The sequence below is a fragment of the Capricornis sumatraensis genome, chromosome 3 (genome assembly GCF_032405125.1).
Source record: "Capricornis sumatraensis isolate serow.1 chromosome 3, serow.2, whole genome shotgun sequence".
NCBI lineage: Eukaryota > Metazoa > Chordata > Mammalia > Artiodactyla > Bovidae > Capricornis > Capricornis sumatraensis.
The window spans coordinates 21,253,453-21,279,745 of NC_091071.1; the positions used below are offsets into that span (position 1 = coordinate 21,253,453).

The following is a 26,293-nucleotide window of genomic DNA, read 5'->3' on the forward strand; positions in this document are numbered from 1 at the left end:
GGTCCCTCGGGAGCCGGGCGGGGCTGGCTTGCCCAAGATCCGTTACGACCATGTCCATCAGCTCCTCCAGGATCTAGTTAAGAAGCGGCATTCTCATTCATGCACTTTCCCAAGGCCTTCACCATCAGAGCAGCCAAGACCGAGACCCTCCCCGGTGGTCCACCACCCTGCGCTAGCCGAGCGTTCGCCGGCGGCGCCTGGACCTTGCCCACACTAGACATGGCCTCTCTCGGGCTTCACGCAGCAGGACCGCGCCCGGAGCCGCCAGTCATCGCGTTTGACTGAGGAGGCAGCTCCGTTCCCTCAGTCAACATGGCGACCGCGGCGGCTTCAGCGCTGGGCGGGCAGCGCTGGAGGCGGGTCACGTGAGCGACCCAGCTGGGCGGATCTCGCGCGCACCCGCCCGCCCAGCCGGCCGCGGCTGGCTAGCTGGCTTGCTGGCTTGCTCGGCGGCGCTCTGAGGTGTGTGGGGCATCGAGCCCCCCGGCCCGGTGAGGCGCGGCGCGGCGGGATGCGGCGGCGGCCGTGGCGGGGCCGCGGGCCGGGCGGGCGGGCGCGGTGATGAGCGTCGGCGGCCACCGCCATGTCCAAGGTAACGGCGCCCGGGCCCGGGCCGCCGGAGGCGGCGGCGGCGGGCGGGAAGGAGAAGCGCTCCTTCAGCAAGCGGCTGTTCCGGAGCGGCCGCGCGGGCGGCACCGGCGGCGCCGGGGGTCCCGGGCCGGCCGCGCCCTCCTCGCCCTCGTCGGCGCGCTCGGTGGGCAGCTTCATGAGCCGCGTCCTCAAGACGCTGTCCACGCTCTCGCACCTTAGCTCCGAGGGCGCCGCCCCGGACCGCGGCGGCCTCCGCAGTTGCTTCCCGCCCGGGCCGGCCGCCGCGCCCACGCCGCCGCCGCCGTGCCCGCCGCCGCCCGCCTCGCCCGCTCCGCCCGCCTGCGCCGCGGAGCCGGTGCCCGGGGTGGCGGGGCTCCGGAACCACGGCAACACGTGCTTCATGAACGCCACGCTGCAGTGTCTCAGCAACACGGAGCTCTTCGCCGAGTACCTGGCGCTCGGCCAGTACCGGGCGGGGCGGCCCGAGCCCTCGCCTGACCCCGAGCAGCCCGCGGGCCGCGGCGCGCAGGGCCAGGGCGAGGTCACCGAGCAGCTGGCGCACCTGGTGCGGGCCCTCTGGACCTTGGAGTACACCCCGCAGCACAGCCGCGACTTCAAGGTGAGCCCTTGGGCAGCCGCCCGCCCAGGGCTTCCTTCCCTGCTTCTGTCGCGGCCGAAGGACTGATGCTCTGGGTGCCTCAAGAAAGAGGAGTGGGCGCGAGTCCGGGCATATGGTGCGGAATGCAAGGAGAGCCGTTCATTCATTGATTCATCGCGCGTTTAAGGGCTTGCTGCGTGCGGTGGGCGCAGGGGAAGGATGGAACAATGGGCAAGACCGTCCGCTTTCCTGGGAACTTACATTTTTTTGGGATGGGAGTGTTGACCTTGGGTTCAGATCCTTGTTTTGCCACTCACAAGCGGTGTGACCTCGGGCAGGTTTCTCAGCCACTCTGGGCCACAGTTTTCTGCTCTATCCCTGGTGGCTCAGAGGATAAAGCGTCTGCCTGCAATGCAGGAGACCCGGGTTCGATCCCTGGGTTGGGAAGATCCCCTGGAGAAGGAAATGGCAACCCACTCCAGTACTCTTGCCTGGAGAATCCCATGGACAGAGGAGCCTGGCGGGCTACAGTCCACGGGGTCGCAAAGAGTCGGACACGAGTGAGCAACTTCACCTACTTAATAGGTGGTCGTGAGCGGCTTACAAGTTGATATGTTGGGTTGTGAGCGGCTTACAAGTTGATATGTTGGGTTGTGAGCTGCTTACAAGTTGGTATGTTGGGTTGAACCCTATGAAGTTACCCATTGTTGACCGCTCTGTCTTACAGATTGGCAGGTTTATAAGGTTCAACCTAGCACGTAAAGTGTTTCCGTTGTGTGTAGTACTGTGAGTGTTTGCTGCCATTATTATTTTTATGATTAATAAGTTAACGAGGTAATGTCAGGTAGTGGTTTGGAGGAGGTACAGGCTGGCGATGTGACTCCTGTGCTGGCGGGGTACATTACATGGGAAGGGGAAAGGATTAGGGCGACTTCTCGGAGGAAGTGACTTTCTGAGACTTGAGTAACCACAGGGAGAGCCCTCCTTGAGGAGCTCCGGGGAGAGTGGTTCCCAGGAGTAAGGAAAGTGCGGACGCCCTGAGATGGGAAAGAACTTGGTGCCCTTGATCGACAGGGTAATTCTGGGATGGGTGCACTCTTTCTGTAAAGGGTTGCATAGCAAATATTTTAGGCTCTGCTGGTCAAAATGCAAAATCGGGGATAGGAGGTAGTTACTTATATAACAACAGAAAACACATTTCTACTTTTTTTTTTACCACCTAAAATAAAAATATAATAATTGATTATAGTATTTTGTGATACAGCTCTACCAAGGAGAAGAATGGGACTTTTTTTTTTTCCGGAGAGGATAATGATTAGCTTAATTGGAGTTCAAAATTAATGTTCCCTGTCATCAAATTGATTGCAAGTATTCATCTCTACAAACTATTCTTCGCTCGTGGGCTGTACAGAAACAGGCAGTGGGCTCGATGTGGCCCTTGGATCCTTGTGGGTGTGTGTGAGCCAAGAGCAGAGTGAGTGGAGGGCTGGGGCCAGATGGTGTAGGATCATTTAGGCTGTAATAGGAAATGGGCTCTTATTCTAAGCAAAAGGGAAAGATGATATGGGATTGTTGGGATGATGTGGGATTCAGGTGAGACACGTATATAAATAGAAGGAAAGCACAGAGTAAGAAAGTTAATTCCTTTTCTATTCTCTTTTTCGATCATACCAAAGAGAAGGTCTCAGCTTGGTGACAGCACGTCTGTAACAGTTCTTGCTCACTCCCCCATCATTTTTTTTTTTTTTTTTAATAACAGAGAACAAGCTTCCAGTTTAGAGACTTGAGTAGGCAACAGTAGCTAGAATTAAATATGTTTTCATTGGATTTGTTTTTACATTTGTCTTCTATTTATGGCAGATGGTACTGGCTTTCCGTTGGTGCTATGAAGTTTCTTTCTAAAATACTTCTATTTAAGCAAATGATTTGATTAAAATATAAAAGGGTCAGCTATCTAAGGAATCAGCTCTTGGTCGAGGACCTACTTTCTTGCTTTGGAACAACACTCTCTTCCTCTTTTAATACATTTTACTTACATTTTATTTATGTTGCTCTACCCTGTTTTTCTTTAAAAAAATGGTCGCTATTTGATCTTGGAAATTTGAATGGAAATACTTGACAGGGATAGGGACTGGAAAAAAAAGAGATTCATGTCAGAGATCTCAAAATAATAGGAGAGAATGCCAGCCCACCAGCTTCTATCAGTCTTTTTTTTTTCTGCTTGTGCCTGAAAGTAGCCACAGCAGTTGCCAACTTTGCAAGGTCATGGCCCAGTGTCTTAAATTTGGTTTTCTGTTCCAAAATGTGAAAATCAATTTCTACAGCGTTTTTGTATGTGAACATTTTCATTGCTTTTTAAGAGGTTGTGTTCACTTTTTTGTCCATTAAAAAGCGATCACAGAAATGGGTCAATAATTCTAGAAAAGTATGCTTTGGCGAAGTTGAACAGATTCTTAGAGACCTTGTTTTTAAAAAATGTAATCTTCTGAACCCTTAGTAGATTTCACTTTGCATTCATTCATTCTCCTCCGTCTTTTGAAGGTTTATTCAGTGAGTTAGGAATGCATTTAGCCTAGAAAGAGCAAACCCCAATGAGGGTTCCTTAAGCAGTGTGTGCTGTGCTTAGTTGCTCAGTCGTATTTGACTCTTTGCTACCCCATGGACTATAGCCCACCAGGCTTCCCTGTCCATCAGCAACTCCCGGAGCTTGCACAAACTCATGTGTCCCTGGGGATTCTCCAGACAAGAATACTGGAGTGGGTTGCCATGCCCATGTCTAGGGGATCTTCCCAACCAAGGGATTGAACCCAGGTCTCCTGCATTACAGGCGAATTCTTGACCATCTGAGTCACCAGGCAAGCCCAAGAATACTGGAGTGATTAGCCTGTCCCTTCTCCAAGGGATCTTCCCGACCTAGAAATCGAACCAGGGTCTCCTGCATTGCAGGTGGATTCTTTACCAATTGAGCTACCAGGGAAGCCATTGCCTTACGCAATAAAGATGTTGAATTAGCTCACCTGTGAGAAGTCTAGAGCTAGGTGGTTCTCAGGTGGTGCAGTGGCTTAATGGGCCAACTTAGAACCCAGACCATTTCTGTGTTTCCATTCTGCTGTTCTTAGGTATTACTGGCTGTTTTCCCTTAATGTTTTTCACCTCAGGGCATTCTACCCAGGCAAGGCAGGAAGTCATTAGGGAAATAAAAGTTCCTCCAGAAGCCCCCTCCACAGGCTTCTGCTGACATCTCATTAACTATAATCATGTTGCTTGACTGCCCCTGGCTGCCACGGAGGCAGGAAGGTGGAATGTGATTTTCCTGGCTTAAAAGAAGAGACAGTAAAGCAGGGGATTTTCTCATAGGCAGCCCACCAAAGTGCCTCACCTGCCTTGTGCCAGGCACTCTCACTTGGGGAAGACTCTGCACCTGTGAAAAACAAAGAACATTGAACAGGAAGCCAGTGGATGCTGACACACCGGTCACCACGCGCCCTCACCTGTTGGTGGCAGGCATTGATATTTGAGGCAGATCCGTTTCTCTCGAGCTCACATTCAGAACCCTGCTGAATTCTGGGCTCCAGGTGGCCATTACCAATTGACAGAGGAGATAAAAAACAATTTACCATCTTGAGATAATTTGCCTTGTGAGCTCAAAAAAAAAAAAAAAAAAGCTTAATATGTCTTTGAATGTATTTTTGTTGACTTACGACTTCAAGTTACTAACAATTTTGTTTGTAACATTGTCAATTAGGAGTCTAACTACATTGATTTCAGCCTTAGGAGCTTGCCAGGAAAACAGATTTTTGGTTTTGGGTAAGCTGGATAGTTGTTAAGGTTGGATTTTCATTTTCCAGAATGAAAGAAGTTGAGTGGTCCAATCTTGGTAAACTTTAAGAAACTTCTTTAGCAGTCACTTATATCTTTTTCTCTTTTGGCGCAGACATTTTTCTCCTGCTTTTAAAGTAGTTGTTCTCAGCCAGGGCACTTCTGCCTCCCCTATCGCCCCAGTCCTGGGGACATTTGGTGATGTCTGGAGACCCATACTTGGTTATCACAGCTGGGGTGGGGCTGCTGCTGGCAACTAATGGGGTGATTCCAGGTTTGGGGCTGCCTACAACATGGGTTTCCCAGGTGGCTCAGTGGTAAAGAATCCACCTGCCAGTGCAGGAGACACGAGAGACACAGGTTCAATCCATGGGTCAGAAAGAGCCCCTGGAGCAGGAAGCAGTGACCACTGCAGTATTCTTGCTTGAAAAATTCTGTGGATAGGGGAGTCTGGTGGGCTACAGTCCATGGGATGGCAAAAAGTTAGACATGACTGCGCACAAGTCATGTAAGAGAGACTTTACTGGCAGGATCCTTGGATCACTGTCTTATTAGTAAAACTGTGAGGGTACGTAAATCTTTTTGAAACTTGAGTGCTCAGTGTTCTAAGAGAAAATAAGTGTATTGTCCTCACTTTCATAGGATGCTCACTTGGGTGTTCCAGGTTTGTACAGATGCTCTCTGATTTCTAGTACTCACTGCCCTTTTGCAGTAAGTGAAAGGCGGATGGTCATCTTTCAAGTAACAAAGATAGGTTTTATAGCAGCAGTTTTCAAACTGTGCTTCCAAAGAACAACTGGAACAGAGTGATCTACTGATAAAAGAACTATGGGGACTCCTTCCAAATCTGTAAAACAAAAAGTAATTGATGAATCGAATTTTCTCTCCTGCATTTTTTTCCTTGAACTTCGGTGCCTGGTGGTGCTTATTTATTAGTGAGAGTTCTTGGGTTACAAAGGGAGTATATGTGTGTAAATGGTTACAAATGGAGTATATGTGTATAAATGAGTAGTGGCAGACAATTTAGCAATCAGGCTTCCACTGGCTCGGATTCACAGCTTATTTGTCACGGGCTTATACTGGGGAGCTCTGATTTTATGTACAGACCTATGGTGAAAGTTTTCCTGGTTGTGTGAAGCAGTTTAGTGCCTTGGCATCTCACAGTGGTTCCTAAGAAGTAATCTGACTTCAAGGTGTCCCTCAGATTGATTTGAAAAGTAGGAAACAAAATGAAATTGTGTTGCTCACCTTCTGATTTATGACAGTGTTAAATAGAAAGTTTAACAGTCTATTTCCTGGTCTGTTTCCTTGTCTGTCAAACACGGTCACCTCTGTTTGTGAGTTCCAAAGCTCTGAAGGAGAAAGACAGTGAGATTGTCATCAAATTGTAGACTTGGAAGAAGACTCGGGTGAGGTGTGAGTGATCCTCAGCCTTTCTGGGTGAGGAAACTGAGGTTCACCTGCTGGCCAGAGGTTGAGGGAGAGTTCTGACTGCGAGTTTGTCACCACCCCCCCTCCCCTCATCCCACCCCTACCATGCCAGTGCACACACGGAGCTCTGGTTCTGTGGTTTCCTTATCAGCACAGCCACTGAAACAACAGGTCTCAACGTAAAATGTACAAACAGGCCGGGTGGACGTGCTGAAGCATGTAGCATTTTTTCCCCTCTAAGTTTGCAGTGCCAAATCCTAGTGAAAATAAGGTCAGCTGCAGCTAGCTTTATGCACGTGCTGTTGCTCCTGAGGCTTAGGTACTTTTGGAAGTCTTTAAAAAATTCTCCTTTCAGACCATTTAAATGCATATAACAGACACATCTCCTGCATTGATGGGCTCGCACTCCCCATAGAGTTCTGCAACTTGCTTTCCTTTATGTCCCTATCCTGGACTTGAAATTATATCACAGACAGCATAGCTTTCATTGTTTTTTGTTAATAACATCCAGGTCCTTGTCATTCTTTTTAACAGTTGTATAGATGCCCTGGTGGCTCAGGTGGTAAAAAATCTGTCTGCAGTGCGGAGACCTGAGTTCAATCCCTGGGTCAGGAAGATCCCCTGGAGGAGGGTATGGCAGTCCACTCCAGTATTCTTGCCTGGAGAATTCCAAAGACAGAGGAGCCTGGCCCGCTGTAGTGGGTCCATGGGGTTGAAAAGAGCCAGACATGACTTCATGGCTGGCACACACAATAGAAGCCCACTCATGGTGTTTTGGTTGTATAGTTTTTAACCAGTCTAGCCAATCCTTCACCATGGATCTAGTCTTCCTTTCTAAGCAGTAATTCTTGGCTGTGGTGGTGCTGAGTCAGAGGAAACGTGCGTTTACACTGAAGATGGGCCTCTCCAGACTGCCTAACCAAAGCCTGTGCAGGACAAGACTCTGACCCATCCATGCTGCATGCTAGGGCCTCGCCCCTGACGTATGTTTCCTCTTACAAGTGGCTGCCCTGTTCATCAATTTTCAAACTTACTTTCATGCGGGTCAGGTTTGTTCCTCTAGGTATGCCTATTCTCCATGCTCCGTCAGCATGTGGCTCTCTCTCCAGTACATGCCCAGCTAATGTGTGCAGCTTCGTGAGAAAGCACAAGAAGCGTAAAGAAGACTAGTTGGGGAACAGAGATACACAGGGCAATTGTGGAATTGCATGTTTGCTGACTTACACCACGTTTACTGAGCAGTTATTGTGTACAAAGGGACTGGTTTAGGGGAGGGGTTGGGGATAGAGGATTAAGTGTGAGGATTCTGGGACGGAGTTCTAGCCATCAGAGAACTTACCAGTTTTATAGGGAAATTTTTAAAAAATTGTATTGACTGGTAAAGTTCAGAGGGGGTTCAGAGAATGGTGAAATCATGGTGAGCGGAAGTGTAAGTAGAAGATTCATTCATTCATTGTCGGCTGTTAAGCTTCTACGAATGTATGAATTTATGGAGCTCCTAACTCCATATCACATGCTGCGCTAGTCACTGGGTACGTGTGCATGTTCAGTTGTGTCTGACTCTTTGCGACTCCATGGACTGTAGCCAGGCTCCTCTGTCCATGGGATTATCCAGGCAAGAATACTGGTGTGGGTTGCCGTTTTGTTCTTCAGGGGATCTTCCTGACCAGGGATAGAACCCTCATATCCTGCATTAGCAGGCAGATTCTTTGAGCTACGTGGGAGGCCCCAGTCATTGGGTATATAGGGGTAAACCAAGCAGCATGGTAATGTGAAAAAATAGTGCCAGATCCCATGGTCCATTCCTTCCTGAAACTTTTATTGTTACAGAGGAGGCGGATGTATTCATCAGCACACACTGGTAAATGTAAAATGTAAAATTTTAAATTTATTAGAGGACTTCCTTGGTGGTTCAGTGGTTAAGAGTCTGCCTGCCAGTACAGAGGATACAGGTTTGATCCCTGTTCCAGGAAGATCCCACGTGCAATGGAGCAACTATGCCTGTGCGCCACGACTGTTGAGTCTGGTCTGCAGCCTGGGAACCGCAGGTCCAGAAGCCTGTGTGCTCTAGAGCCTGTGCTCTGCAGCAGGAGAGGCACCCCAGCGACCCCTGCTCACTGCAGCTGGAGAGAGCTCTCACACAGCAGCTTGGGCCAAGCACAACAAAAAATAAATACAAAAGCAAAATCATTAGCGCTAAGAAGAAAAAGCTAAGGTGTATGAGAGAGAGTAATGACCAGGTAGGGAGATTAAAATGTATTCAAAAGGCTTTGCAGGAGCAGGGCTGGGGGTATATTTGAAAGTCTTGACAGGCCTTTTTCATGGCTTAGAGAGCTGGGTGGGGCATCTGATAGATGAAGCTGGGAAAGGAGGCTGGGTGTGCAGAGGTGGGGCCTGTAGGACCCCCTTGTAGGGCAATATGAGGGGATTAGGTTTGATTCTAAGAGCAGTGGGGAGCTGTTGCAGATTTTAAGCAGAGTTCTGGCATGATCTTGAAACGTAAAGTGATCGCGTTATGAGTCTGAATAGTGAACACAGGCTGGAAGCAGGGAGGCCAGTTAGGAGGCTTTGCGAAGGTAAAGCTACCTACCGGTGGGGCATGGGATGGAGAAGCAGATGGAGTTGAGATATATCTGGAGGTAAACTCGACAGGACTTGCTAAAGAATTGATTCCAGGGAAGGCACTGAGGCAGAGGGGAGCAGTCAGGGTAAGTCCCCGGCGTTTGTTTTGAGCAGTAGGGTGGTTAGTGGTGCTGTACACTTACTTGAGGAGCAGCAGCTTTGGAGTTCAGTTTCAGATGGGTTAAATAGGACACTCGAGAGGTGTCTAGTTGGCAGGTGGATAAGGGAGTCTGGTGTTCAGAAGATCGGGACTGGCTAGAGATAAAGATTTGGGACTCTTTGGTCTATAGGTGATATTTAAAACTGTGGGAAGTAGCTTAGAAGTGGGGTTTGAAGATAAGTAAAGCTTGGCCCGTTAAAGGAGAGAGAGATGCCATTTCAGACTGTTGGGGAATAATCTGAGTAAAGGCACAGCGTCTGGGGCCATGAGGCCCTGGGCTCTCTGCTGCGGGGGCCTGGGATTTGGAGCAGTTTTCCCAGCCGTGGCCCTGTTGACATACCTGAATTATTGGCTGGGTGAGTCTTTGCTGTGGGGGCTGTCCTGGTGTTGCAGGATGCTCAGCAGCGTGCGTGTCCTCTCCCCATTAGGCGCGGGTAGTTCTCTCCTGCCCCCACCCGAGTCATGACAATCTAAACTGTCTCCAGACTTTGCCAGATGTCCCCTGGGGGGCAAAACTGCCCCTGGTTGAGAACCACTGATTTGGTGAGAAGAGGAATTAAATGTAGATGGCTGAGGAGGTGGAAGGGGACAGATTAGGTGTGGCCGTGAAAGTGAAGTCGCTCGGTCGTGTCCGACTCTTTGCGACCCCATGGACTGTTGCCTACCACGCTCCTCCATCCATGGGATTTTCCAGGCAAGAGTACTGGAGTGAGTTGCCATTTCCTTCTCCAGGGGATCTTCCAGACCCAGGAATCAGACCCAGGTCTTCTGCATTGTGGGCAGACGCTTTACCGTCTGAGCCACAGCCTACCACAACTATTTAGCCTTGAGGCAGTAGTCAGCAGTGATTCAGTGGAGGCTTCTTGAGCTGGGCAGACTCTGGTTTGATGAAAAAAGATGTTTCAGAAAAATGGGTCTGATGGTGAGCAAAAGCGAATACGATGGAGGAGAAAGTAAGGGTTTGGAAAGGGCAGTCACAGGAGTGACGTGAGGAGGAGGAGGAAAGGGTGCATCCAGAGGCATTTTGGAGGCTGTCGTGATATCATTAAGGAGACCCCATTAGGGCTGCCCTGGTGGCTCAAACGATAAAAGAGTCCACCCGAAATGCAGGAGACCCGGGTTTGATCCCTGGGTCCAGAAGATCCCCTGGAGAAGGGACTGGCTGTCCTCTCCAGTATTCTTGCCTGGAGAATTCCATGGACAGAGGAGCCTGGCAGGCTACAGTTCTTCGGAATGCAGAGTCTGACACGACTGAGCGATTAACACCAGCTAAGAGATGGAGAGAGAAAGGAAACACCAGGGCCAGACCTGGGTGATGGAGACAATAAGGGGAGCGCCAACAGAGATGGAGCAGTCCAAAAAGGGGCACTGAGGGCAGAGAAGATCATGACTGTAATTTGAACATGTGGGGTCGGGGGTCATGGAATATCTAAGAAGGAATCTTAATAGCTTGAATTCAGCTGCATAGAGGTGAACTAAAGCCAGGAGTATTGAGTGTGTAGTCAGAAGCCCACGGCCAGCCCCTTGGGGGAAACTAAAAATAAGGGGATAGGAAGAGGGAAGGACTTGTTGGACTTGTTAAGGGGGCAGAGAGAGAGGCGGAAAACCAAGAAAGCTGAGTCATGAAGCTTGTCTTATTTTGGTTGACTTCCTGCTCTTAGCCCTGAATACAGTGTAGAGCTGCAGAAACATCAGTTTGTATCCATTAAGAGTCAAATTCAGGTTGAAGTATTGTAGACATAATTCATTAAGTCTACAGATTTATTGAGCACGTTGCTTGTGCTGGTCCTGTGTTGGGAGGCACCGGGCTGTACGAGGATGAGTGAGATGGTCCATGCCTGTAAGGTTCTGGGTCTAGAAGGGAAGGCAGGGGGAAAGAATCAATTGCAGTAGGGTCGGATGAGTGCTGTGATAGAGGTGTGTACGCAAGTGCCATGCAAACCGAAAGGGGGAATCTGAGAGTGGTGGGGGACTGGAGACATGCCCCTTGGGCTGAGCCTGGAAGGATTTGGTAGGAATCCTCTTGGTGGATAAAGGGTGAGGTGGGAAAGGCCTGTTGGAAACAGGGTGGAAAACCCATCATTGTTCAAAGGCTTAGAACCTCAGACAACTTGGTGTATTCAAAAAATTTCAAGGTCTAGTGTGGTTGGAGCAGAAGGGTACGGTGGTGGATGGGGTGGGGCGTAATGCTTTGGGCAAGGTTAGATCTCTGACCTTGATCTAGTTTGGTTCTCTACACATTCCCAGGGACAGAGCTTGAACTTCAACTCAGGGCAGTGTGATGATAACATTCATGTTCTCACTCTACTGAACACGTTGCCTTGAAGCGCCATCAGTTTACATTTTTGTACTTGTCTACATATATGGTACTTGTCTACATATTGTACTTATCTACATATATGGTACACGTTTTACGTAGCTTCTGGCCAAGCTGCGTTGGATTATGATTTTTTTTTTCATGCAACCTATAAAACTTTTTCCCATGTTTCTAAATTGTAGTCATTATATTGTTTAATGATACATATGGTGTCATACTGCTAAGTGATAATTTAATCATCCAGTCCTCTTCTGTTGGGCAGTTTGCCCTGTGAAAGTGAAAGTCGCTCAACTGTGTCTGACTCTTTTCAACCCCCTTTTTGAGAAACTGTAAAACTGTTTCCCGCAGTGACCACACCTTTGTACATTCCCACCAGCAAAGCATGAGGGTTCCAATTTCTCCACATCCTTGCCAACACTTGCTGTTTTCCATTTTTTTCAAATAATAACCACGTTAGCATGTATGAAGTGTTACCTCATTGTGGTTTTGATTTGCATTTCCTTATGACCTAAATGAAATCCTATGACTATATAGTAAGAAGTGAGAAATAGATTTAAGGGACTAGATCTGATAGAGTGCCTGATGAACTATGGATGGAGGTTCATGACATTGTACAGGAGACAGGGATCAAGACCATCCCCATGGAAAAGAAATGCAAAAAAGCAAAATGGCTGTCTGAGGAGGCCTTACAAATAGCTGTCAAAAGAAGAGAAGCAAAAAGCAAAGGAGAAAAGGAAAGATATAAGCATGTGAATGCAGAGTTCCAAAGAATAGCAAGGAGAGATAAGAAAGCCTTCCTCAGCTATCAATGCAAAGAAATAGAGGAAAACAACAGAATGGGAAAGACTAGAGATCTCTTCAAGAAACTTGGAGATACCAAGGGAACATTTCATGCAAAGATGGGCTCGATAAATGACAGAAATGGTATGGACCTAACAGAAGCAGAAGATATTAAGAAGAGGTGGCAAGAATACACAGAAGAACTGTACAAAAAAGATCTCCACGACCCGGATAATCACGATGGTGTGATCACTCATCTAGAGCCAGACATCCTGGAATGGGAAGCCAAGTGGGCCTTAGAAAGCATCACTACGAACAAAGCTAGTGGAGGTGATAGAATTCTGGTAGAGCTATTTCAAATCCTGAAAGATGATGCTGTGAAAGTGCTGCACTCAATATGCCAGCAAATTTGGAAAACTCAGCAGTGGCCACAGGACTGGAAAAGGTCAGTGTTCATTCCAATGCCAAAGAAAGGCAATGCCAAAGAATGCTCAAACTACCGCACAGTTGCACTCATCTCACATGCTAGTAAAGTAATGCTCAAAATTCTCCAAGCCAGGCTTCAGCAATACGTGAACTGTGAACTTCCAGATGTTCAAGCTGGTTTTAGAAAAGGCAGAGGAACCAGAGATCAAATTGCCAACATCCGCTGGATCATGGAAAAAGCAAGAGTTCCAGAAAAACATCTATTTCTGCTTTATTGACTGTGCCAAAGCCTTTGACCATGTGGATCGCAATAAACTGTAGAAAATTCTGAAAGAGATGGGAATACCAGACCACCTGACCTGCCTCTTGAGAAACCTATATGCAGGTCAGGAAGCAACAGTTAGAACTGGACATGGAACAACAGACTGGTTCCAAACAGGAAAAGGAGTATGTCAAGGCTGTATATTATCACCCTGGTTATTTAACTTCTGTGCAGAGTACATCATGAGAAACGCTGGGCTGGAAGAAGCACAAGCTGGAGTCAAGATTGCCTAGAGAAATATCAATAACCTCAGATAGGCCAGTGACACCACCCTTATGGCAGAAAATGAAGAGGAACTAAAGAGCCTCTTGATGAAAGTAAAAGAGGAGAGTGAAAAAGTTGGCTTAAAGCTCAACATTCAGAAAACTAAGATCATGGCATCTGGTCCCATCACTTTATGGGAAATAGATGGGGAAACAGTGGTAACAGTGTCAGACTTTACTTTTCTGGGCTCCAAAATCACTGCAGATGGTGATTGTAGCCATGAAATTAAAAGATGCTCACTTCTTGGAAGGAAAGTTATGACCAACCTAGACAGCATATTGAAAAGCAGACGTTACTTTGCCAACAAAGGTCCATCTAGTCAAGGCTGTGGTTTTTCCAGTGGTCATATATGGATGTGAGAGTTGGACTGTGAAGAAAGCTGAGTGCTGAAGATTTGATGCTTTTGAAGTGTGGTGTTGGAGAAGACTCTTGAGAGTCCCTTGGACTGCAAGGAGATCCAACCAGTCCATTCTAAAGGAGATCAGTCCTGGGTGTTCATTGGAAGGACTGATGCTGAAGCTGAAACTCCCAATACTTTGGCCACCTCATGCAAAGAGTTGACTCATTCATTGGAAAAGACTGATGCTGGGATGGATTGGGGGCAGGAGGAGAAGGGGAGGACAGAGAATGAGATGGCTTGATGGCATCACCACTCGATGGACATTAGTTTGAGTAAACTCTGGGAATTGGTGATGGACAGGGAGGCCTGGCATGCTGCAATTCATGGGGTCTCAAAGAGTTGGACATGACTGAGGGACTGAACTGAACTGAATGACTAAGGATCGTTAGTTAATGACTTAACTATTGACTTGGATTATCCTATCAAGTGCTTATTGGCATTTGTATATCTTCTTTGGAGAAATGTCTATCCAAGGACTTTCCTCAGTTTTGAACTGGATTTTGTTGTTCTTGTTGAGTTGTAGGAGTTTTTTATATATTATGGATGTTAATCCCTCATGATGTATGATTAGCAAGTCTTTTCTCCCATTCTGTGGGTTGTTTCACTCTCTTAACTGTCCCTTGGTGTACAAAGTTTTTAATTGGGATGAAGTCCAGTTCGTCTTTGTTTGCTCCTCTGTTGCCTTTGCTTTTGGCATCATATCCGAGTAATCATTGCCAGATTTAATGTCATGAAATTTTCCCTGTTTTCTACTAAAAATTTATATTTTGGCTCTTACATTTAGATCTTTAATGCATTTTGAATGAATCTTCGTTATGGTGTACAGTTCTTTTGTATGTGGGTATTTAGTTTTCCCAGCATCACTGCTGGAAAGACTACTGCGTTTTCTTTGTTGAATGGTCTTGTTGCCCTTGTCAAGAACCAAGTGTATATATGCGGGTTTATTTCTGGGCTCTCTATTCTATTCCATCGATCTGTATCTCTGTCTTTGTTTCCTGTCAGTTTTTCAGCACACTGTTTTGTTTACTGTAGCTGTGTAGTAGGTGTTGAAATCAGAAGTTTGAGTCCTTCAAATTTGTTCTTTTTCAAGATTGTTTTGGCTGTGGAGTCCCTGAAGATTCCATATGAACTTCAGAATAGGTTTTTATTTTTGCAGAAAATGGCAGTGGGATCGTTATAGGGATTGCACTGAAGTCTGTAGGTTGCTTTGTGTAGAATCAGTATCGCAACACTATTCTTTCAATCCATGAACTGGAGTGTCTTTTATAAATGTATTGTCTTTAATTTTTGTCACTTAAGTTTTACAGTTTTCAATGTATAAGTTTTCACATCCTTGGTTAAATTTATTCCTAATTATTTTATCCTTTTTGATGTTGTTATATACTTGAAACTGTTTTCATCGTTTCCTTTTTGGATTGTTCATTGCTTGTGTATAGAAATGGAACTGATTTTTTTGGTATGTTGATGTTATATCCTGCACTTCGCTGAATTCATCTATTAGCTGTCTCAGTTTTCTGTGACTCCTCAGGGTTTTCTACATATAAGATCATTTTTTTGCAAACAGAATTTTATATCTTTCTCTCTAGTTACCTTTTTTTTTTTTAAATCTTAGTTGATTTACAATGTTGTGTTAGTTTCTGGTGTGCAGCAGAGTGGTTGTTACATATACATATTCTTTTTCATATTCTTTTCCATTATAGTTTACTACAAGATATTGAATATAGTTCTCTGTGCTATACAGTAGGGTCTTGTTATTTATCTGTTTGTAACTGCCAATCCCAAGCTCTTAATTTATTCCCCCTCCCCCTTCCACTTTCTTGCCTAGTTGTTCTGGCTAGAAATTCCAGTATTCTGTTTAATAGAGGTGGTGAAAATGGGCATCCTTGCCTTGTCTCTTCATCTTAGGGGAAAAGCTTTCAGTGTTTCACAATTGAGTGTGACATTAGCTGTGCGCTTTTTAGATGCTGCTTTTATCACATTAAGTTTTCTTCTTAGTTTGAGTGTCTTTGTCATGGGGGAGTGTTGAATTTTGTCATGTGCTTTCTCTGAATCAATTGAGATGATTATGTGGTAGTTTTCTTTCATTCTATTGATGTGGCATTTTGAAGTGAAGTTGCTCAGTAGTGTCCGACTCTTTGTGACCCCATGGACTATAGTGTCCGTGGAATTCTCCAAGCCAGAACACTGGAGTGGGTAGCCTTTCCCTTCTCCAGGGGATCTTCCCAACCCAGGGATCGAACCCAGGTCCTCCCACATTGCAGGCGGATTCTTTATCAGCTGAGCCATAAGGAAAGCCCGAGAATACTGGAGTGGGTAGCCTATGCCTTCTCCAGAGGATCTTCCTGACCCAGGAATTGAACCAGGGTCTCCTGCATTGCAGGTGGATTCTTTACCAACTGAGCTCTTGATGTGGCATGTTACATTGATTGGTTTTTGTATGTTGAACCCCCTCGTTCCAGAAATAAATTCTACTTTATGGTCATGGCATCCCTTGGGATTTTGAAGGTTCTTTTCTTTTGGGAAACTTTATAATAGCTCTTTATAGAATAGTATAGATGTGTGTAAGGCAACACCTTCATAAACTTAGAGCCATTTGATATAGATACTTCTCTCAGTCTATTGCTCTTTTAGCTTTGTTACTTTTGTGTATTACAGAAGGTTTTACTGTTTTGGAACCTGTCCTTTTTCCTTATTGTTTTTGTTACTATACAGCTGAAAAGTTACGCTTTCATACAGGATAATTTTTCTATTTTATTTTTTGTTAGTTTTTTCCGTTATGTTCTGAAATATTTCTCTTTCCAGTAGTTGGGGTTTGGTTTAGTTTAGTGCATGTGGAAAGTGGGGATTTATTTTCAGGTTTGAGATCTCCCATCTTATATAGTATAGTGAGTGGTTGAGAACCTGGACTGTGGAGCCAGGGAGCCTGTGTTTCAGTCATGGCTGCACCACTCACTAGCTATGGGACCTTGAGCACTTAACTCTGGGCTTAGTTTCCTCATTTGTAAAATGTGGATAAGAATATATCTACCTCATTTAAAAAAAAAAAAAAAACAAGTAAAAGAAAAACTTGGCCGAGGGCCTGACATGTCATCAGTGCTAGTGAGTGTTAACTGGTATTGTTACCCCAACCTTATTATCATCCTGTTATTTATAGGAGTCTTCTCCATATTTAGAGCTTTATGGCCTGCTTTTGAATTTTGTATCGTTTCATCAGTACTTTTATTGGTACCACGTGGCATTGTTGTTGCTTGTTCTTTTCATGCTAATCTTTTTTCTCCTCCCACTGTGGAACATTTATTTTTGTTCTGCAATAATAGACATGATTACTACCAGTGCAGAGAAGTACTGAGTTTATTGGGTAAGAAGTGTTATCTTGCTCTTCTTTATAAGTTCTCCAGAAAGAGTTTTGAATCATTTTTGTCAGGTTTCAGAAACTAATCCTGTTTGAATTTTAGGGTTAAGTATCTACATTAATTTGGGAAAAATAACTGTCTTTGCTGAATGGCTGCCTGTCACTGATAAAATCCACAACTTTAAACAAAACAAACTAATAATAATGTTACAGTAAGAAAACCTGGCTGACTGATAACTGAGGGAGAAATTGAAATAGTTATTAAAAGAACTGCCTGTTCCCCCAGAAGATAAGAGAATTGGATGAATTTAGTCATACATTCTTCCAAGGATCAGATAATCCTCGTATTGCATAACTGTCCAAAGGGTAGAAAAATTTCCTCTCAGAGGCAAGAGGATTCTGTTTCCTAAACCTGTTCATGTCTGTCTCCTCCACGCCACTGCGAGGCCCTCTAGGGCAGCGAGTCTGTCTTGCCCAGCACTTTTCTGTTGGAGGTGCTTGGTTAATCTGAACTGAAGGTGCCTCAGCAAGGAAGGACAGCTTGCAGACCCGCCTCAGCTGTAAACATCGATGTGCCGGTGATGGGCCATTTCTCTGTTTTACACAGATGGGCCAGACCTCCCTGAGAACTGTGAATTAACGCTGAGGCTTTAGGCCTTGAGAGAGGAGGGGAGAAATTGGAGAAGGGGGTGGTATGCCTCACTATACAGAATTTTTTGAGCAGGTTGTCTGGAAACGGCATGAACTGCCTCACCTCAGTGTATTTTTATCACTGGACAGGTCTCACCAGAGTCCTGGGTGGTCTTGTAAGGGAGAGTTACACAGCCTATAATAGACTGGGTTGCATTCAGTTTATGTCTCATTCCTCGTCTCCCGCTCCTTTCCTCGAACTTTTGAACGTATTAAAAAAAATGCACATTAAAGCAGAGTTGACAGTGTTTGGCAGCTTAACATGAAGGGTAGAGAGACAAAGAGTTGAAGATAATTCGGATGCTTTGAAACAGTGCGCCTTAGGAGGGTGCTTTTTGAGACTGAAAGCTCAGTGGAAAGCCATTCTGCAGGTGGATGGGTGAGCTCAGTTTTAGACAGTTCACATAGTATGTGAGCATAAGAGCCCTAGGAAAACTTGTGTGGTGGTGTTTTTACATTTGTTGAATGTCTGTCATCTATCAGGCAGGGACTATAAAGTGCGCCACCTGAAGTTTTCAGTGGCCCATGCAGAAAGGTGCTGATGTGGTCTGAAGTGGAAATCTCTCTGAAACTGAGAGGGATGTAATAATGCAGATGCTGGTCCCTAGCTGGTGGTTTTCTGTCTTCCTCGGTGGGGCTGCCTCTGCCACTTTTGTTTACGGTGTGTGGTGTGGTGGATTCTTCTGCCGCCATCTGTGTGCTGGTCACAGTGAGGGGCTGCTGAATGGGGCAGTGTGCGCTGTGCCCTTCTCCACAGCTGTTTCCTATAGTGAGGACTGGAAAACAATGACCTCATGATTTCCACAAAAAAACCTTTTATATATAGTCATGGAAAAGAAATCATTCAAAACCGAGTAATTTAAGGTTTTGTCCCCTGTAGCTTTTTTCTTCAAAATGATTCTTGTTTGTTCTGCTAATTAGTCGTTCATTGGCTGTTCCTCAAATGACCTTTTATGTTTCACAAACAGAGTGTTTGCACTGGAGCACGTGGGGAGATCTTGTTTTTTTGTTCGATTGTGATCTTTCTCTGTTTAGAAACCATTGTTTTATGCCACGAACTGCGGCAGTTCCTAGAGGAACTGGCCAGTCACCCAGCATCTGTTGCTTCTTCCCTCCAGTTGTTGAGCTTGGATGGTAGCGTTGTGTCCACAAACAAACAGTTCACGCTTCGGAAGACTGCGTAGGACTGGACAGGAAATGCCTTCGTTGCTTCTACTGTGGGGAACCTTTGTAAGCTCCTTACCAGCTTAGTAAATTCTTCTTTTTTTTTCCTTCTAACTTCTCTCTCTCTCTTTTTTTGGTTTTGTGAATTCTTTGACTTTAAGAGCAAGGCAAAGCTGTCTGGTTCTCAGGAATGTAAGAAACGATAATAATCATAATCATGGAAATACCATTTGTTTGTATGGAGCCATATTAAGGTACATTCACATACAACCTTTTCTCTTGGCCACGCCGCGTGGCACGTGGAATCTTAGTTTCCCCTGCATTGAAAATGGGAGGTGCTAACCACGGGGCTGCCAGGGAAGTCCCTGCTCCTCTCCTTTTGAAAAATCTGTGAACCCATGAATTCTGAACTCAGTCAGAAGCCTGGTATGGCTGAGGCCTTGGGGTGGTCACTGAGCCTCAGTTTCCTGATTCTCCTTTTCATTGCCATGTGATAATATCAGTGTCACAGATTGTGTGTTTAACCACTGAACTGCCAGAGAAGTCCCTACAATTTTTTCCTTTAATCTTCATGACAGCCCTGGGAAAGGAGCATTGCTATTCCATTAAAAAAATTAGGATACAGAGCTTCAGTGCTAGTAAGTAGCAGGGCCAGGACTCAAGCCTTGGGTGGGTTTTATGAAGTTAAAGGAGAAGATGTAAAGTAAGTATTCCAGAAATAGAAGGTGCTCATCCCAAGTCTGTGGACACCCAAATTCCCCTTTCCCATTTCTAAAGTCTATCCTACTGACAGTTTTTCTTGCTGCCAGGTTAATCTTAAAGGTTATCTTTAATTACATTATTTCTGTTTTCAAAAGTTGCCTTTAGTTTTCCTTTTGTATACAAAATGTATAAGTTTCTTAGCTTTGCCTTTAAACTTTTCCAGGAAGAAGGCATACCAGGCCCATTAAAAAAAAGTTACTCAGTAGACATACAGTTATGTTAATTTGTCCTAAATGTTTATAATGCTTACTTTGAATTCTGTACTTCTCTCATCTTGGGCTGGTGAAAAAAATTCACAGACAGGCAGCTGTCTGTGGACCACACTTTGAAGAGCACTGCTGTGCAGCTTCTCAGGGTCTGATTTTGTTTGTTTATTCCTTTAGTTTCAGTGAAAATATAGTCTGTGCTTTTCCTGTAAAACGGTAGTTAGATCTAGAGGCTTAATGAGATTGAGGGTTGAATTTTTTTTTTTTTTTAGCCCTCTTATTTTTTACTGGTAAAGCTAGTTTCTGAAAAGTGTTAAGAGCTCCATCAGGAAGCCTGTTCTGTCTGGCTGCATCACTCTCAATGTTAGCAGTCCTTGATCCATTAGCTCATTAAGGCTTGAGAAATGGCGGTTTTAATTTTAACACGTCTCTTCCCTTATTAGCTGGAGTGCTTCTGTAGAGATTCTTGCCCTTGTCGGCGGTTTGGTTACCTCAAAGTAAATTTTGAGAAGAAAGACAAGATAAATATTTGGTGGGTTTTCCCCCTTATTTTCTAGTTTTCAAAATAATTACTTGATTTCCAAATATATTCAGTGAGTTTTTCGTTGTAACTATATGAACTTATGGATTTAGATTCGTGTTTGAAAGGTGTGTATAGTCAAAGCTATGGTTTTTCCAGTAGTCGTGTACGGATGTGAGAGTTGGACCATAAAGAAAGCTGAGTGCCAGAAGAATTGATGCTTTTGAACTGTGGTGTTGGAGACTCTTGAGAGTCTCTTGGACTGCAAGGAGATCCAACCAGTCAATCCTAAAGGAAATCAGTCCTGACTATTCATTGGAAGGGCTGATGCTGAAGCTGAAGCTCCAATACTTCGGCCATCTGATGTGAAGGGCTGACTCATTGGAAAAGCCTCTGGGGCTGGGAAAGACTGAAGGCAGGTGGAGAAGGAGACGACAGAGGATGAGATGGTTGGATGGCATCACCGACTTGATGGACATGGGTTTGAGCAAACTCCAGGAGTTGTGGATGAATAGGGAAGCTGGCGTGTGCAGTCCATGGGGTCACAAGGAGTTGGACGCAACTGAGCAACTGAACTGGACTGAGTCAGTTATCAACCTTATTATGCCCAACTTGTCCTATTTTTGGCCATTGAGATAAGTTGGCTACCAAGTCCTTTTGTAATAGTCTGTGATGGCAATGCAAAATACAGAAAGTTAAGATTTTCCAGGCTTATCTTATATGTTTCCTGCTCCACATGTGGAATCAGTCATTTCTTTAGGGAGACTTAGTTCCTTTTGGTAGCAGATGGTTCTGAGAGGCCACAGTCGAGGCCATAGGGGTGTACCTGGTTTCCTGGGTCTCAGTAGACAGAGTGAGGAAACGTGTGATTTATAAGTCAAGAATTCATATTGATAATTTCATTCTTGATGAAAGTGAAAGAAGAGTGAGGAGAGTGAAAAAGTTGGCTTAAAGCTCAACATTCAGAAAACTAAGATCATGGCCTCTGGTCCCATCACTTCATTGGAAATAGATGGGGAAACAGTGGAAACAGTGTCAGACTTTATTTTTTGGGGCTCCAAAATCACTGCAGATGGTGATTGCAGCCATGAAATTAAAAGATGCTCACTCCTTGGAAGGAAAGTTATGACCAACCTAGATAGCATATTAAAAAGCAGAGATATTACTTTGCCAACAAAGGTCCATCTAGTCAAGGCTGTGGTTTTTCCAGTGGTCATGTATGGATGTGAGAGTTGGACTGTGAAGAAAGCTGAGTGCTGAAGAATTGATGCTTTTGAACTGTGATGTTGGAGAAGACTCTTGCAAGTCCCTTGGACTGCAGGGAGATCCAACCAGTCCATCCTAAAGGAGATCAGTCCTGGGTGTTCATTGGAAGGAATGATGCTGAAGCTGAAACTCCAATACTTTGGCTACCTCATGCAAAGAGTTGACTCATTCATTGGAAAAGACCCTGATGCTGGGAGGGATTGGGGCAGGAGGAGAAGGGGACGACAGAGGATGAGATGGCTGGATGGCATCACCGACTCGATGCACATGAGTTTGAGTGAACTCTGGGAGTTGGTGATGGACAGGGAGGCCTGGCGTGCTGCGATTCATGGGGTTGCAGAGTCGGACACGACTGAGTGACTGAACTGTACTGAACTGAATTTTATTCAGGAATTCAGGGTTTTTATTTAACCTCATTGATCTTACATCTATATTTCTCCTAAGCTGAAAATCCTATTCTTAACCCTAGTGTAAATTCTTGTTTACATTATCTCACAATGCATTTATAGTCTCATCACAATAATCTCAATATTAGCACCAACAGGATGAATATTTAAAAGTTTAAGATTAATTTTTGTCTCTAGGATATGTCCTACTAGGACTGTGCAGTCATATTTTTGTTTTAAAGTCTCTTGGAATAGTTCTCAAGTGTGACTTAGTCACCATTGTGATATATACATTCATTTGTTCTTTCTGCTTTTGGTTTTTCGGAATTGCTTTTCGGAATTTAGTTTTGTGGTGTAATTATATAAAAAATAAAATTCATTTGCCTGAAGTCAGATATACAAAACAAGATCTGTTCAGAGAAGCCTAGTTTCTGATGACTGTACTCTATTCCCTTTCTCTGTAAATTTTATGATTTATTTTTTCATTGTTTTATTAGAAGCAAATATGTGTGTTCATAATCTCTCCAACACACATACATACATGATTTTCTTTATCTTGTTTTCTTCTTGTAGGTAACATGGGTGCTTAGCAGTTGCCCTGCATAGCGGGTTATTTTGTGTATTCCTTGTAACAGTGTAAGGTGGATATACCTATTTTTTTCTGTTTTGTGGACGAAGAAACAGGCATTTCTCCAGACCTTTCATCCTCTAATTCTTGTTACTCCCATAGTGTTGGGTGCTGTCCTTTATGTTTGTATTCATAAATGAATGAGCAGGGAACTCACTTTTGTATCTTCTCTGCTTTGAGCAATGATGGGAGCAGAGAAGGACTGTTTTTAAACTGTAGGAAAGGAAATTCAGCCTTTTCTTTGAGGTCAGTAGCTCTCTATAGCTGGATAAGAACACATTGTAAAAAGAACCTTTTTCCTGATCAGAGGTGGTCCCAGCAATTATAATGATACATTTACTTGAAACATTCTTTAATGTTACCCTAAAATAAGAGTTCCTATTTGACAGTGCAGTGACAGCTTGGTAAATCTCCCTCATTTTAGAGTCTTTTATGAAAGTTATAATAAAGTAGGATAGCTAAAGAAAACGCCTTTAAAAGCAACAGCTCATAGGAAATAGCTACCAGTTAATGATTTCAGGATTTTAATAGTGACAGGAAGGAAGGAGGGTAGCCTCATTTCCCTGCAGGCAGGGGAGATTTGGGAGCTTGGGCAGCTTTTTATCTCATATCCAGCAGGAGGAAGGGTTAGCTGAGTTAGAGACCTGTTGGTCGCTGCCCTTTGAGCCTTTATTGTGACGTCAGGCAGCTGGTTAGGCTATAGTTACTGCCCCACCCAGTTTCTGATGATGCTTCAGTGCCTGAGGCCAGTGCTGGGAGGCGGGTAAGGGCAGCCAGGGTACAGGTCTGCTCCTTTTTTTTCTTTCAGTTTTCCAACCAGGGATCAAACCTGGGCTTCCTGCATTGGAAGCACGAAGTCTTAACCAGCGGATTGCCAGGGAAGTCCCTATTCCTTTCCTTTTGAAAAATCTGTGAACCCATGGATTTTGAGTTTAGTCAGAATCCTGGTATGGTTGAGATGTTGGGGTAATCACTGAGCCTCAGCTTCCTTATTTTCCTTTTTGTTGCCATGTGATTGTATCAGTCTCACAGACTGTGGTGTTTAACAACCTTTGGTTCTTTTACACCTGAGTGATGGAAACACTTTAGCAGGAAAACCCCACCAGCCCAGCTTGTGAAAGCAAGCCTAGAACATGGGAAAGGGAGCTTGGTAGGAAGAAGATGTTGATGCTTTCCAGCTGTGGTCTGGAGAAGACTCTTGAGAGTCCCTTGGATAGCTAGGAGATCAAATCAGTCAATCCTAAAGGAAGTCAACCCTGACCATTCAGCTGCCATACTTTGGCCACCTGATGTGAGGAGCCAACTCACTAGAAAAAACCCAGATGATGGGAAAGATTGATGGCATGAGGAGAAGGGGATGACAGAGGATGAGATGGTTGGATGGCATCACTGGTTCAAAGGACATGAGTTTGAGCAAACTCCAGGAGATAGTGAAGGACGGGGAAGCCTGGTGTGCTATAGTCCATGGGGTCGCAAAGAGTCGGACACAAATGAGTGTCTGAACAACAACAGGGAAGAAGATGTGGAGACTTCTTCAAAAGGCCACTATAGTTAAGTGCTGAGGAAAAATAAACGTGTTCCACATAAAATTTTCTCTGGGTCTGGCCTTGTGATTCTGATTGTTTTGAGCTCACCTTTGATGAATGTGTGCTGACCTCTTGAATTGTGGGTTGTTTTTGAAGGCATGGTATTTAAATCTCCAGTGTAACAATGCTGGATGATTCACTGAAGTGTCTGTTCCCCAGAGGGACTCTCTGCGTGATACATTCTGCATCATTTTGTTGTCACCCTATGATTTTTTTTAAGTGACAGTAATAATCCATTCATCTGACTTTTTGAGGGAATAAGTGTTTTATGTAAGTTATTTCCTAGATAATTATTTAGATATCAAGTCTTTTAAAGGTTAAGTTTTCCCTTTTTGATAGATGGCTTGATAGCATATTTTACATACTCACTTTTCCAGGGTGGGAATCCTGGACATAGTTTATTCTCTCTGGTGATTTGGAGTATTACGAGCTTCATCTCTTGCACCCTTCTGTAATATGGAGGAATCTTTGGGGACAGTGGGACTGTGCAGGAGTTGATAAATGGTCCAGAATTGCTTAGATTGTTTGAATTCTTTCTTCTGCTTTTGGTAATACTCCTCCTTGCTCTCTCCCATCCTCTATCACGGCCCTTCCTTAGTTTTCTCTTGGTTTATCCGGTTTTACTTTATCCTGGGCATCTTCCTCATTCCTGTGTCTTGCAGTTTTTAATCTGCTTCTAGTTAACTAACCAGATAAATAGAATGGACTCAAGAAACACTAAATATTCTGCATTAGGGCCTGGGATCTGGCTAGATTAAGAAACTTTAGTATTTCCTTTTTGAAGTCATTAAAAAAAACCTTTTTAGTGAAGTATGGGACACATACAGAAAAATGCATAACATCATTAGTGTACAACTCAATGAATATTAAATCCTAAAGTGATACTGAAGGACAGAAATGGTATGGACCTAACAGAAGCAGAAGATATTAAGAGGTGGCAAGAATACACAGAAGAACTATACAAAAAAGAACTTAATGACTCAGATAACCAGGATGGTTTGATCACTCGCCTAGAGCCAGACATCCTGGAGTATGATGTCAAGTGGGCCTTAGGAAGCATCACTATGAAAAAAACTAGTGGAGGTGATGAAATTCCAGCTGAACTATTTCAAATCCTAAAAGATGATGCTGTGATGGTGCTTCACTCAATATGGGAGCAAATTTGGAAAACTCATCAGTGGCCACAGGACTGGAAAAGGTCAGTTTTCATTCCAATCCCAAAGGCAATGCCAAACAATGTTCAAACTACCACACAATTGCCCTTGTTTCACACACTAGCAAAGTAATGCTGAAAATTCACCAAGCTAGGATTCAACAGTATGTGAACCGAGAACTTCCAGATGTTCAAGCTGGATTTAGAAAAGGCAGAGGAACCAGAGATCAAATTGCCAGCATCCATTGGATTATCAAAAAAGCAAAAGAGTTTCAGAAGAACATCTGCTTCATTGACTACGCCAAAGTTTTTGACCGTGTGGATCACAACAAACTGGAAAATTCTTCAAGAGATGGGAATACAAGATCACCTTACCTGCCTCCTGAGAAATATGTATGCAGGCCAAGAAGCAACAGTTAGAACCGGACGTGGAGTAGCAGACTGGTTCCAAATTGGGAAAGGAAGATGTCAAGGTTGTATATTGTCACCCTGATTATTTAACTTATATGCAGAGTACATCTTTCGAAATGCCAGGCTGGATGAAGCACAAGCTGGAATCAAGATTGCCAGGATAAATATCAATAACCTCAGATATGCAGATGACACCACCCTTATGCCAGAAAGCGAAGAGGAGCTAAAGAGCATCTTGATGAAAGTGTAAAAGGAGAATTAAAAAACTGGCTTAAAACTCAGCATACAAAAAATGAAGATCATGGCATCCGGTTCCATCACTTCATGGCAAATAGATGGGGAAACAGTGAGAGACTTTATTTTCTTGTGCTTCAAAATCACTGCAGATGGTGACTGCAGCCATGAAATTAAAAGATGCTTGCTCCTTGGAAGAGAAGTT

General features: G+C 44.5%; 1 protein-coding gene across 2 annotated transcripts in view; it reads left to right on the forward strand.

Annotated features, from left to right (window-relative positions):
• Window positions 1–583: 583 nt before the first annotated feature.
• The window catches only part of USP31 (ubiquitin specific peptidase 31), a 77,207-nt gene continuing 51,497 nt past the window's right edge, over window positions 584–26,293 (forward strand). For both annotated transcript variants that reach the window (XM_068968931.1, XM_068968932.1), the window contains exon 1: window positions 584–1,210. In XM_068968931.1, the coding sequence (XP_068825032.1) occupies window positions 584–1,210 (627 nt within the window). The remainder of the gene's footprint in view (window positions 1,211–26,293) is intronic.